General features: G+C 41.1%; 1 protein-coding gene across 4 annotated transcripts in view; it reads left to right on the top strand.

Annotated features, from left to right (window-relative positions):
• GRIA1 (glutamate ionotropic receptor AMPA type subunit 1) overlaps nucleotides 1-11,125 on the top strand; it is a 569,614-nt gene extending 558,489 nt beyond the window's left edge. For 2 of the 4 annotated variants that reach the window (XM_085617656.1, XM_085617654.1), the window contains exons 15-16: nucleotides 3,167-3,301; nucleotides 8,356-11,125. In XM_085617656.1, coding sequence (XP_085473782.1) covers nucleotides 3,167-3,301; nucleotides 8,356-8,544 — 324 coding nt within the window. In that variant the 3' untranslated portion in view covers nucleotides 8,545-11,125. The remainder of the gene's footprint in view (nucleotides 1-3,166; nucleotides 3,302-8,355) is intronic. The other 2 variants (XM_085617655.1, XM_085617653.1) reach the window with 1 other exon arrangement.
• Nucleotides 11,126-12,793: the final 1,668 nt, after the last annotated feature.

The raw sequence follows: 12,793 nt of genomic DNA, 5'->3' as shown, positions 1-12,793 counted from the left end.
ATACCCAGATCTTTTTGGTGCCGCCAACCCAAAAGATTAGATCCATAATTGGTCAAGTATATTCGTCCATAAACCACTTGTTCCTTGAATGAGATATTCATCCATTTCATTGCTGGTATGTCTATTTTCTTACCCCCATACCCAACTGCTTTTATATCAGGGTCAGACCAATCATCATATTGTTCTCTGGACAGTGTATCTTTTGATATCAGAGTGTACATACTCCCAGAGTCAACCAACACCTTTACTTGAAGGTTCATTACAAAAGTTAGTGTTGTGATGGAACGACATACATTTTTAACATGGGCACAACTATCAGATGAAGATATAGATACGTATGTAGCAGCTTTGCGTGGGTTATCTCTGACCTGCAAGTTTGAAAGCTTAAGTGACTCTCTCATTAGAGACCAAATTGTGAGATGCACCAATGACAAAAGGGTAAGAGAAAAGTTGTTAACGAAAGACCTTGATCTTGAAAGCACAATTCAAGTTGTAAAAGGAATGGAACATGCTTCAAAATGGTTGCAAGAGATAGATACGTCATCGAAAGTTGAAACAAAGGTTACAAATAGTAGCAGTGAAGTTTCTCCAATTTCTACAGTTCAAAAGACTCCTGCTAATGATACAGTAAAGAAAGATTTTGAGGGAGCAAAGAAGAGTGTAGCAGATGATGGTAGGAAGAGAGACACAAGAGAAATAAAATGCTTTCGTTGTGGTGCCCCAGGACATATTGCTACAGTATCATAACCCATCAACTCGTGTATACATTCTACTGAATTCAATATAAGGCCATAGGGTGTCCATCATTGTGTGACCTATTAATCAGTTCCTGCAATTTTATTTTCTGAAATGAATCCCGCCTGCTTCTGTTGGAGTGTTACAGGAATCAATAACATCATAAAGAATCATTGTCCTCCCTGAATGTGTGTCGTTATCCCACACTCTTTTTGTCCGCAGGGAATCACAACACGGTCGTTACAACGACTGCGTTGTGATTCCGCATACCATTACTCCACAAGTCGTAACAACGACTTGCGGAGGGGGAGCGCTGGATGTTGGAATAGTATAATTTACTATTCCAACTCCAGTCTTTGCGGACAGTAGGGAAGGTGTTGGATTTTAAATCCAACACCTTCCCCCCCTCCCCCTCCGCAAGTCGTTGTTCCGACTTGTGGAGTAATGGTATGCGGAATCACAACGCGGTCGTTGTAACGACCACGTTGTGATTTCCTGCGGGCAAAATGTTTCGTGGTAAGCATTGTTTACCGTCCTCCCTGTGGGTCAGCATAGAAAAGTCACTTGACTCTCATGGTCTGTGGCACAGTATTTCGGCCTTGCTGATGCGACTACTTTCCCTTCTTGCACTGCCTTGATATTATATTACCACACGGTAAGCACAACTCTCAGTGTTTCCTGCCAATATCTTACCATTGAGCCCCTTAATGAGGTGGATCCACCATGGAAAGACGCACACTCTGCTCAAATCTGGTGTGACATCAAAGTCTTGAGGATCAGAAGGTGGCACCAAATATGCTGGCGAGTACCATGTTAAACTCCTTCTTTAAAGCTTATCCATGGCAGGTGGCAATCTTCATTTTAATGTAAAATCCAAAATCACTGGTATAGCAATAGATCCAATATGATACGGAGCTTCTTCCCCATCTCCTTAGTCTCCTTATTTGCTTTGAAATTGGTTGCCAGAGCTCACTGGAGGTCCACTTCTGTGCTATACCATTGTCCAGGCTACAGTGCAACAGGATTCTCCAAACTGGAAGTGCACTTAGCATCCCTTCCCCAAGGTATAGTTTTCTCTTGGTATTGCCTAGCCTCTGATTTTTCGCAAAGGCTCAGGAGTTTTCTTGTTTTCTTCTGTGATTATAGGGCTTTTCCTGTAACCAATAGGGTAGAAAGGCAAGGGGGAAATCATGTACGTTTTTCTCTCAGAATTTAGCAGAATTCACTGAAGATTTTGTGAAATTACACCTTTATAGCTAGATCTGATTTGCAACTATCTTGCCTCTTATGTGTTTTTTACCTGAGCATGCACCTCATGTTAAAAAGCGTAGTGAAATACCAGAAGGAGACTGATTCAAGTCGAAAACGGCTCTAAGCAAATCATTTTCTATGTGAACCAGCCGCACACTGGTATCACGTGAGGCTTTATTTTTTAACCCAGATGTGAGCTTGGGCAAAAAAATTACACAAAATCACTAAATGCTTTTTTCAAGAAAATTCAGGAATTTGGAATAATGCAAGATTCTAGAATTTCACAAATTTCTCCGTCGTAATAAAAATTTCAGCCAATAGGAGAAAGAAGGGAATTTATAGGCTGTGAACTGAGCATACTTTTGCGTGGCAGGAGCCAGGAGCATTCAGGTTTTAATTGAAATATAGTCAACTCTTCAGATTTAGGACAAATTATGAGGTGTAGACATTTGCATAACCCTTCCCCCATAGGCTACTGTACTACTGACCTCCAAGGAGGAAGGATCCAAATGGTCTTTGCCAACCACTCATTCTCCCTAGAGAGACATCTGTCAGGCTTGTCCATCTAACAGAAGAGTAAGTGCTCACAGGCCTCTGAAACTGAAACCCAAAAGTACGTGATTGAGCACGGGCAGCAGCCATTTTGAAAGTGTGCATCATTGGACTCTGCAGCTGTTATATCCATATCCAGCTCAATCTGGATTGATGAATGTGCTTCATACATTTTTTTTCCAAACGCAGTCCCCTACTACATTATGCATATTCGGGTACATTAAAGTTTTTTTTCCATGCCTATTATTTCATTTTGAATATTTCTGGGGAAAGATTTTTCCACTAATTTTGACACACACGAGTATGGCCAGCAGATGTTTGGAAGCAGAGAACAGATTTAAAGGTTTCACACTTTTCCAATCCACATGGTAGTATCCAAGTTCAAATTAAAACAAAAAAATTGGTGAAGAATTGCAAAAAGTGGGGGAGATTGCTGGGAAAGGGTCTTGTGGTCAAAATAGGGTGATATCTTGTGAATAGCTGTTTTTGTGCAATAGAGCGGAGGGGGGTTATGAAAGAATTATTATTCTGTGGCAGTGTTGCATGATCTAATTTATGTTTTTTACCCCTGCCCCTCCCCGTTCGTCGGGGCCTTCTCTTTCTTTTTCTCTTGCCTTGCTGCTCCTAGGATAAGACGAGCGCACTCAGTCTCAGCAATGTGGCCGGTGTCTTCTACATCCTAATTGGAGGGCTTGGCTTGGCCATGCTGGTGGCTCTCATCGAGTTCTGCTACAAGTCAAGGAGTGAATCCAAGAAAATGCAGGTGCTACCACGTGCTAGTGTCAACCTTTGTCACAAGAGAACCCTGGCCCTTCATTGGTGGGGGGGGTAGGGGTTAGGAAATCAGGAGCAGACAGCTACCCACGTCCCTTCCTCAGATTGCAAGATCTAGCAGACATTAGGGGGCATATGTATCAACATCACCATTTGCGATTCTCAAATAGCGATTTTTAAAGAATCGCTATTTGAGAATTGCAAAACGGGATGTATTTAAAAAATTGTAAACTTTTTGCGATTTCTTAAAATTCCTTAATTGCGATTAGCAAATTGCGAAATCGCAATTAAGGAATACCTGCCCATTCATTTCTATGGGCCAGGAGACCCATAGGAATGAATGGGAAGTAATTCTCAAATAGCGAATCGCAATTTGCTAATCGCAATTTGAGAATAATTTTAAAAGGTGCAAGGGTGTCATGATGACACCCTGATGCACCCCTGAAATGAGCATGTGTGTGCATATGGCGCACATACATGCCCTAAGGGCATGTATGAGCGCCACGTGGCACTTTGTAAAATTCCAAAAAGTGCATTTTGAAAGGAAATCGCAAATTACCACCAACTGGAAGTTGGGGGTAATTTGCGATTTCTTAAGGATAATTCGCACAACTTGGGTGCTTTTTAAATATCATTTAAGAAATCGCAATTTGCGATTTCTTAAATGCTTACGCAAAATTAAGAAATCGCTAAATTAGCAATTCCTTAATTTTGCGATGGGATTTGGCTCATACATCCCGATTACCGATTTTTTAATCGCAAACGCTGTTATTTTGCGAATCGCAGCGTTTGCGATTAAAAAATCGTTTGATACATATGCCCCTAGGTCTCTTTTGCCCAGCCAGATTGAAGAACACAAACGAATTAGCTTCTAGGCAAACCAACCGTAGGACGAAATCATAAATGCATGCATTTTAAAGAAAGGGCTTTCATTTAGATCTCATTGGGAAAATTGGGTGCAAAATGTTTGTACAGACAACATATGCTCAGTGTTCCTGGAATATGTTAGTGCCTGGTCCATATTTGGCAGCAAATACGTGAACAACACAACATGTATTCGTGCCATTTATAATTTGTGTGTGGTATTTTGCACTGCCAAAAGCTAGACATAAGCCCAAGAGCAAAACCTAACTCCAGTATAACAACTACTTTTTGTACTAGTTTTTGAACTACCACCAGGGCCCTAAAAGAGCCAGCACACGCCAAAAAGATGACCAGTTTGATATTATAAAAAAGAATATGAAAATGCAGAAATACATTTATGAAAGATAATGAAAAATCAATTCTGAAAATAATACATGTACGTTGTATGCACAATTATGAAAAAGCATTATAAAGAACTCCAGAATGATGAAGCTTCCGGACAAAAGCAACTCTAACGCTAACACTAACCATGACTTAAAACAGACGCTAAACCCTAACTAGAGCTCTAACCCTAATACTAGACCTAAACCTAGCCGTATCATTTATAGGATCCCTATTTCCGACTCTTACTCCACAAGTAATCAAAAGTATTACCCAACCCAAATACCAATACAGTCCTACCCTTAACCCTATATTTAACCATAAGCCTATTCCTAACCCCATTTTGAACACGGCTGGCCCTACCACAATACTAACAGTTCAAGTACCCCTGGTCCCAATTCTAATCCTAAAACTACAAATCAAACATGTTCAAATCATGAATAGGGAAGTAGTTGTTTCCAATGTTTAATGATTCTCAAAATAAAAGCTCTTCATTCTTGCTTGTCTCGATTTTCGCTTTCTTTCATTATATTTTCTTCATTAGTAGTTTCCTCATAATAATTTGTTTTCCATTTTCATATAATGCCTCACAGGCTTATGTATATTCCTCCCAGAAACGCCAACTAGCTTATAAAAAAAAATCACCCCTTAGCAGAATAGAAGACATCTCCCTCCCCTCTCCCCCACCCCATGGTAATTAACGTCTTTGTCACCACAACAGCTTACAATACAGTACTGTAAAACATCAAAATAGAATCCGTTCACTAAAAATATATAATTATCAGATCAAATATAAAACTAGAGGTAAGGCTTGGACAAAAAATCTCCACCTAACACAAAGATATACATTTATGCTAGTCATAGTTACAAAAGCCTTCTTACCAAACATGAATGTTACATCATGCCCATCCAAACTTGTGAAGGATTCTAGGGGCATATTATCAAGAACGGCGTTAAAATTATCACCGCTTTAGCGGCAGGAAACTGCAGCTAAAGCGGCGATAATGGGCTTGATAATATGCCGCAGAGAATTCCAATAGAAGCTCATGTTGACACCAGAACAGGGGCTTCTATTGGAATTCTCAAGGGCATATTATCAAGCCCATTATCGCTGCTTTAGCATCAGTTTCCTGCCGCTAAAGCGGCGATAATTTTAACGCCGTTCTTGATAATATACCCCCTGGTTCCTCGCTCTGTCAACTTAACAGGCAACCTATTCTTCCAGCAATCCTCAAATGCAGACAAAGGGACCACCTTGATAAAAAAACACAAACACCCCTGTACCCCTGACCTAGCAAGGTACCTCTGTGTTATCAACATCCAATACCAATCTAGGAAAAGAAGCAACTAATCCACTAACTAATCATAACAAAACATGTAAGATGTAAGGAGATGGGTACTCAGTGATTGAGCCCAGAGGACACCCACAGATGGCACTCTTTGAAGCTTGAGGAGGGCTCATACGAGTGTAAGGCAGGGATGCTGTAGCTTAACTCATTTTACTGGATGTGATTGTTGCCTTTAATGGGGTAGATCGTCAACTAAATTATCAAGTTTAGTAGAAGTCGTTGGACTTGACAATGAACATAAACAGGTTCAATTGCTCCTTACACAACCGATAGTCTTGTGCCTTGCCAGGAAATGTCACCAGAACTATGGGCCGCATGTATCAACCAATTTTGTGTTTGCAAACAGGCTAATTCGCAGAACCTGCCCGTTTACGCATGCAAAAGCGTCATTTTACATGTATCAAACCATATTTTGTGATTAGGTATTTGGAAGTGGCGTATTTAAGGCGACCCTTCCAAATAGCCAATCCTAATGGTATGTATGAATGTTTTGTGACCATGAATGTGGTCGCAAAACATTCACATTTTACCACCTACTTCAAGTAGGTGGTAACCCATTGGCAAATGGGAAGGGGTTCCCAAGGGACCCTTTCCCCTTTGGGGATGGTTGTAGAAACGTTTTTAAGAGCAGGCAGTAGTCCCATGGACCACTGTCTGCTCTTCAAAAAGAAAAAAAGAAAACTTTTTATTTTCTTTTTTTAAACGCAATCTGTTTTCCTATAAGGAAAACGACCTGCATTTGAAAAAAGATTGCTTTATTTAGAAGCAATCACAGAAATGGTAGTCTGCTGTCCCCAGCAGGCCACCATCCCCATGATTTTAGTGATTCCAAGGGGGTCGCAAATTGCGATCTACCTCATTAATATTAATGAGGGTGGTCGATTTGCGACACACTAGGAATCAGTATATAAAATTCTAATTTGGAAATAGCGATTACTTAGTTGCAATTCTCAGAAAAACACAATTAGGTAATAGCAATTTACAAATTTGATACATGTGGCCCTAAAACTCTAACTGACTGCGAAGCCCAGAAGACAGCCACCTTTTCTCTGGTTCTCTGTGCAGAACACTCTACAGCTTGTGTGGCTTGGATCTGCTGTGGGGGAATTGTCCAGTCCCACTCTGATTTCCTTTGTCTAAGTCCTGTCATTCTATATGGAGAACTTTAACACATGGAGGAAGGCTACTCAGAAGAATGCATAGTCCACCCTTTTCATAGCAGCTGTATGTGTGAATAGGGGTAATCTGGCAGGCATGAAGGGGCAACTTTGGAGGAACAGTAGCAGGCAGGCCAGTCATCATAGATACTCTGTCATAACCTACAAACCAGTCTTTCGCCTCTATGCAGTGATTTCAACCTGTCCTGAGTCATCTGTGAGTGACTCACTCAGTTTTGGTTCACTCTTCCATTTTGGTACTTCTGAGTTTTATTTTTGTCAAGTATCAGAAGACATCAATATAAATAATATTTTCAACTGGTATTGGGTACACATATGGTTACCAAATGGGGGTATAACATGCATAAAAGATCTTTGTTCTAGTTATGCAATGTTTCATATCCTATTGCACTCATATTTTCTGATGGATAAAAGCTGGTGGCATTGGTGCAAAACCTCAGACACAAATTCCAAATTCAATCTCTCTAAAAGGCCATATAACAGTCATCATTACCCCCAAACAAACAATACAAATACATAACTCATTCTAATTGAAAACACCACCTATCTTATAAAAGATAAGTGCACCTTTAATGAGCCGAAAGACATAACTTGTTTTCCTTATAAATCTTGTATATGCATCACGTAAATACAGAAGCAAAAGTTTAGTATTCATACTGTAAATGATACCTTGCATTGCGCATAAAACCCCTCAATTTTGGAACCAGACACAAAACCAGGTACAAAGAACTTAGCTGACACACGGTGCACTTGGTAACAGCACGCAGGATTTTTTGCAACCTATTTTGTCTCAGGGACTCAAGGACCCTTTAATAGGACAAAACTGACCAAGCCAGTGCCAGACCAAATGCCAACAAGTTTTATTGCAATGTCTGCTTAGTATTTTTAATGTTAGGGTAAGATATACATGAGCGAAAAAATCCTCTGTATTAGTAGAAAAATACACCTAATAATGAATCTGCATATGACACTCATTGCCCGGCCACCCTAAATAAAAGGATGTCATCCTAGACTCAGTAAAGAAGCAAATAAGGGTGGACATCCAGGTTTTCGTTTTAAACTTGTGCTGTTTCTTAAAATCTCATAATGGTAAATGGACTGGTAGTGTCAGAAAATTGAATCACATGTGTTGTCAAAGAGTCACTGTACAAGGGGCTAGGGGCTGCAGCAAACACATTATTCTACAAATGCATGATTTTGTATTTATGTTGTAGTGAGCCTTATTGCCATGGTCAAGGACAGGGGGGTAACCCTGTGGTCCTCCTAAAAAGGGTTTCTGTTTGATTCCCCAGCAAGCTGTCACTGAGACAGTCAGGATGGCCACGCTGCCTCGGGCCTCGGCAGGAGCTAGCAGTGGAGAGAATGGACGAGTAGTAAGCCACGACTTCCCCAAGTCCATGCAGACGATCCCCTGCATGAGCCACGGAGCTGGCATGTCCCTCGGAGCCACGGGGTTATAAAACAAATACAAGAAAAAAACGAAATGAAGCCACCTGACAGATGCCTCGGGTTTGAGTGGATCCTCCTCAGCCCTGGAATATAGACTTGAATCCAGTGGAATGGGCACCTCCAAGAACACAACTTTCTCTTTTGTTTCGCTTCTGATTTTGCTTTTGGATACAACCATCCACAGTATGAAGGATGAAGCGACAGAACAAATGGCAATAAAGAGGTGATGGAGAGAACTACCCACCTTTCCAATCCAATTGGGAGGATGACATTATTGGGGTTTTAGCAATGGTGGGTGTGTGCCATCTGTCAAAAACTTTACAGTGTCAGGGTAATGAGGGGTTTCCCAGTTATATGTGATCCTCAGTCATATTTTGCAATTCTGAGATCTCTCAGAAATGTGTCCCTTTTATTTCATTTTTTTCAGTGGCGATCAATGTGGAAGTCTTTAGTCACTTGGAGAAAAAAAGCAGAATACAAAAATGAGGGAAGATGGGGGAAGGGTGCTGTGGACTACTGAGCGTAAGACATGGAATTGTGAGTTTTCAGGGTAATATGCTGCTGCAGGATGAGAAGCACAGCTGAGAATTGAGCCATTGAGACAATGCAAAAGAATTCTTCATTTTTCCTGCAGGATGAAGGGCTGTCATTTTTTTTATTTTTTTTTAACATAGTGGGGTGTTGATTGTTTCTAAATCAGAGAAAGGGGAAACATCTTTTATCAAATGATACCGAGTGGAAAAAGAAATATTTTGGACTAAGGGAAAGGTACGGAGTGCAGCTTGGTAGCTGAGGATAAGCAGGAAATCAGTTGGATTTCTGATTATTGATATTAAGGAACAGATGTAGAAAAATACTGGTAAAGCCAGGTTAAAATAAATATTTGTGAAAAAGCAACTCTACAGAGAAGAGGCTACCACGATCTGAGCAGCATCTGTATAAACGCCACAGAATGTATCCTTCAAATTTAATGCAAGCGTAGTAGACACCTCAACATGCTGTGGATCCCTTTCAATTACAACCTACTGATCATCCACATGCTCTGTTGGAAGGTAAATGGTTCAGAGTTCTCATGAAAACTCCATTTGAAATCAGTGTTACAGCAAGAGAGAATCATGCTCCGCTCTGGTACTGATCCCAACAAAATGCCAGAGTCCTGGAAAGTACACCTTCTTGCTTCTTGACATTAAAAGATTTGCACATAGACAACATCAAGGTGACTTCACTGAACATCTCCCAACTAGAAGAGAGAGAAATATCTCACAATTATGTTTCACCCACATGGGCAAAGATAAAGATGGTAGTATGTTGAAACACCTCACTGAAAAGAAACTAAAACTCAAGCAGAAAATAAATTACGGCTTGAAAGATGGATATTTCATGACCCTCACTATCACTACAAAATGTTTCTTCACTGGGCAGAGGAGGGTGCTAAAAACTCCCCAAAAAGTCTTAAGAATTCTGCTGGGCTTTCACGTGAGGTAGAAGATCAAGGAGACATCTTTTCCTGAAAAATGTCTTTGCACCACAAAGGAAAAGAGTAAGATAGTGCATTGCTTGGAGTGATGTAAATTGGTAGTCAAGTATCAAAGGTAATTGCCTTAGCCTAAGCCAGATGTGCGCAGCCTCAAAGAAAGCTGACTTGCATGCATGATGTGATGTGGTGCATACTGGCAAATGTGTTAATTCTGGATGTTGTCAAGCAGTTATTGAAATGGGCACCTCTAGGATTTCATGCTATAATATCGCCAGGCCTGAGTCTCACAATCAAATCATGTAGCTGTTCTCTCACAATCTAACCTGAACAGATGTGATTTCTACTCTCCATCAGCAAATTCTTACTACAACTTTCTTTCCCCATGCTTGCCAGTGGGCTCTGATGTGTGGGATAAATCTTCCTGTCAACTCACTACTGACTCAATTAATTTGAAGAAGAGTTCAAGAAATGGAAGGAGAGTTCACTCTGCAACTTCCAGCTTGCTGTCTCAGCTTCTAAAAGATGTATCTGTTGGGCCTGGAACAATAGGCGCCCAGTGTTTCTGATCCTTGTTTTTTGTTGTTTCCTTTGGTTGTGTACGTGCAGAGACACTTGAGGAGACACCGCTGGATTTGGAAATATTGCTTTCAAAGAAATTGTTCATCATACAGCTGGGGAAGATGGACATGGAGAGTAACACAATACATAAAACACACTCCCCTTCTCCCAAACACAACTACAACACAAACACATCAACATATACACACATACACACACTTCTGTGGCTACCACTGCACATACTCAGATGCTCTACGCACAGGGGAAAAGGTAATCTACCTTTTCATAGAACTGCAAAGAAAGTTATACAGCTGGTTGTCTTGTCAAGGTAACTGCAACCCCCCTCTTCAGGAAGTAAAGCTGATGACGCCTCACCACCTTAATAGGATTCACACTTGTGATTGGTTGCAAATGGTGGGAATGGCATATGTAAAAGTGAGCTGCGAACACATTCACAATGAGTCATTTGTTAACCTGGGAGGGTGTACAAGAGAAGATGGGGCGGGCGGGGGTTAAAAAAATGAGACGAATCTGGAAACAGCTATCTTGTAATATGTATTTTTACTACGCTTTCTAAAAAAGAAAAACAAAAAAATGAACAAATGAACACGTTTACAGTCTTTATTTTCTTTCAAACAGGAATATACACATTGTCCATTTTGAGTTTTGCATTTTGCTTTGTGGTTGTATAGTTATTAATATTGATATTGTTATTCATTGTTCACACAGTGCACTTCTGCCAGTTTTGAGGCTTGTGGCACTTAACCCTGCCTGTTTCATTGCAGATTGGAGCATGCGCCTATGGTTGGATGAGTATGTTGCGAGTGTGTGGTTGTAGTGTGTCATATGAGGGAAGAGCTCAATATCACAGTATCATGTATAAGGTTCTGTACATTGACAATGCCCTTTGGCATGTAAGACTTGGGAAATTGCAAAGGAGGAGTAGCATGGTCATATGTACCTACATCTATGCTTGTTTCCTCCACCAGGTTCTTACAAATAATGCTAAGTTCAGTGTCTGCATAGACAGACTGTCCCTAAAAACATGACCACTCATGCGTATGGCTTTGGTTTCATAGGCACTTATGTCCCCTTGGAGATCAGTGCTGAGGACGCTTTCAGGCTGCGGAGACTTGAGCCGATGATGAACAGTCTAATGGTATCAGGTAGATTTCTGGCATGACTTGAGGTGTTTGTTCCTGACCTATAGGTGCACTGGCACTGAACTAACGTGTCAGTTGTAAAGATTAAATGTGCTCTATTTACAATTTCCCTATTGTATTGAGCAGTTTATTGGTGGCAGAAGAAACATGTTGCAGATAAAGTGGGTCTGTGATGTGAGGAGTACTGCATTGAGTCTCTCTGTTGTGTATCAGTAGGTATTTTAATGTTCTACAGGTGCAAGTAGTATTTGGTGGCTTTCAGCTCTGGCTGGAAGAAAACTGGTCCATATTCATTGTTAAACACTGGATTTCAACTCAGAATTGAAAAAAGATGTTGGAAAGCTGGTCATTGATCCCTACCGTGTTGTGGTGGCACGGGCTCTTGTAGGGGTAGGCGGAACTCACAGAGTTTCGTTCTGTGGAATTCGACTGAGTTACAGGAAAACTCTGTGAGAATCCGTGGACTTTGGCGAATGGGCGGAATTAAGCACGTCGCACTTCATGCACTGATTTGGATCGCAGGGAGCTAAATCAGCATGAACTGCACCACATAGCATGCCAGAGGCCACTGCTTCTTGAGCTGATTTTGTTGTCACTTGAGGAGATTTTCTACTAAAGCTACAGCTTTCGGACTGACTGCAAACAGTCATGACCTCCCATGCCCGCCTGTGTTGGGCAACTCTTGCCGGGTGCTCTCCTAGCGACCGAAATCATACGCTCACAAACTTACCTTTGGCAAGCAGCTTGTGAGAAAAAACTCCACCATGTGGTGGTTGGCAGAGTTTGGCCGGAACTCCACCTTATATGCATAGCGCACAGTGGCCTATAACTGTGCCAATTCCACCAGCAGGGCAGAATTTATCACCCACCCTTAGTTCTGCACAGATTATGTATTGAAACGTTCTGACGGTTTGTAATGGATAATGTGCTGTGAAATAGTGGAAAAGATTTTTTCAGCCAATGTGAATCACCAAGGCCCACGATGCTGTTGGGCATATGGAGTGCACTCTCCTGCTTCTGGGAACCTAGTTCCTTAATGTTGAAGGGGAGATGACAATGAAG

The sequence above is a fragment of the Triturus cristatus genome, chromosome 7 (genome assembly GCF_964204655.1).
Source record: "Triturus cristatus chromosome 7, aTriCri1.1, whole genome shotgun sequence".
NCBI classification, from domain to species: domain Eukaryota; kingdom Metazoa; phylum Chordata; class Amphibia; order Caudata; family Salamandridae; genus Triturus; species Triturus cristatus.
Note: the sequence above shows the minus strand (reverse complement) of the source record. Positions and strands in the feature narration are given on the sequence as shown.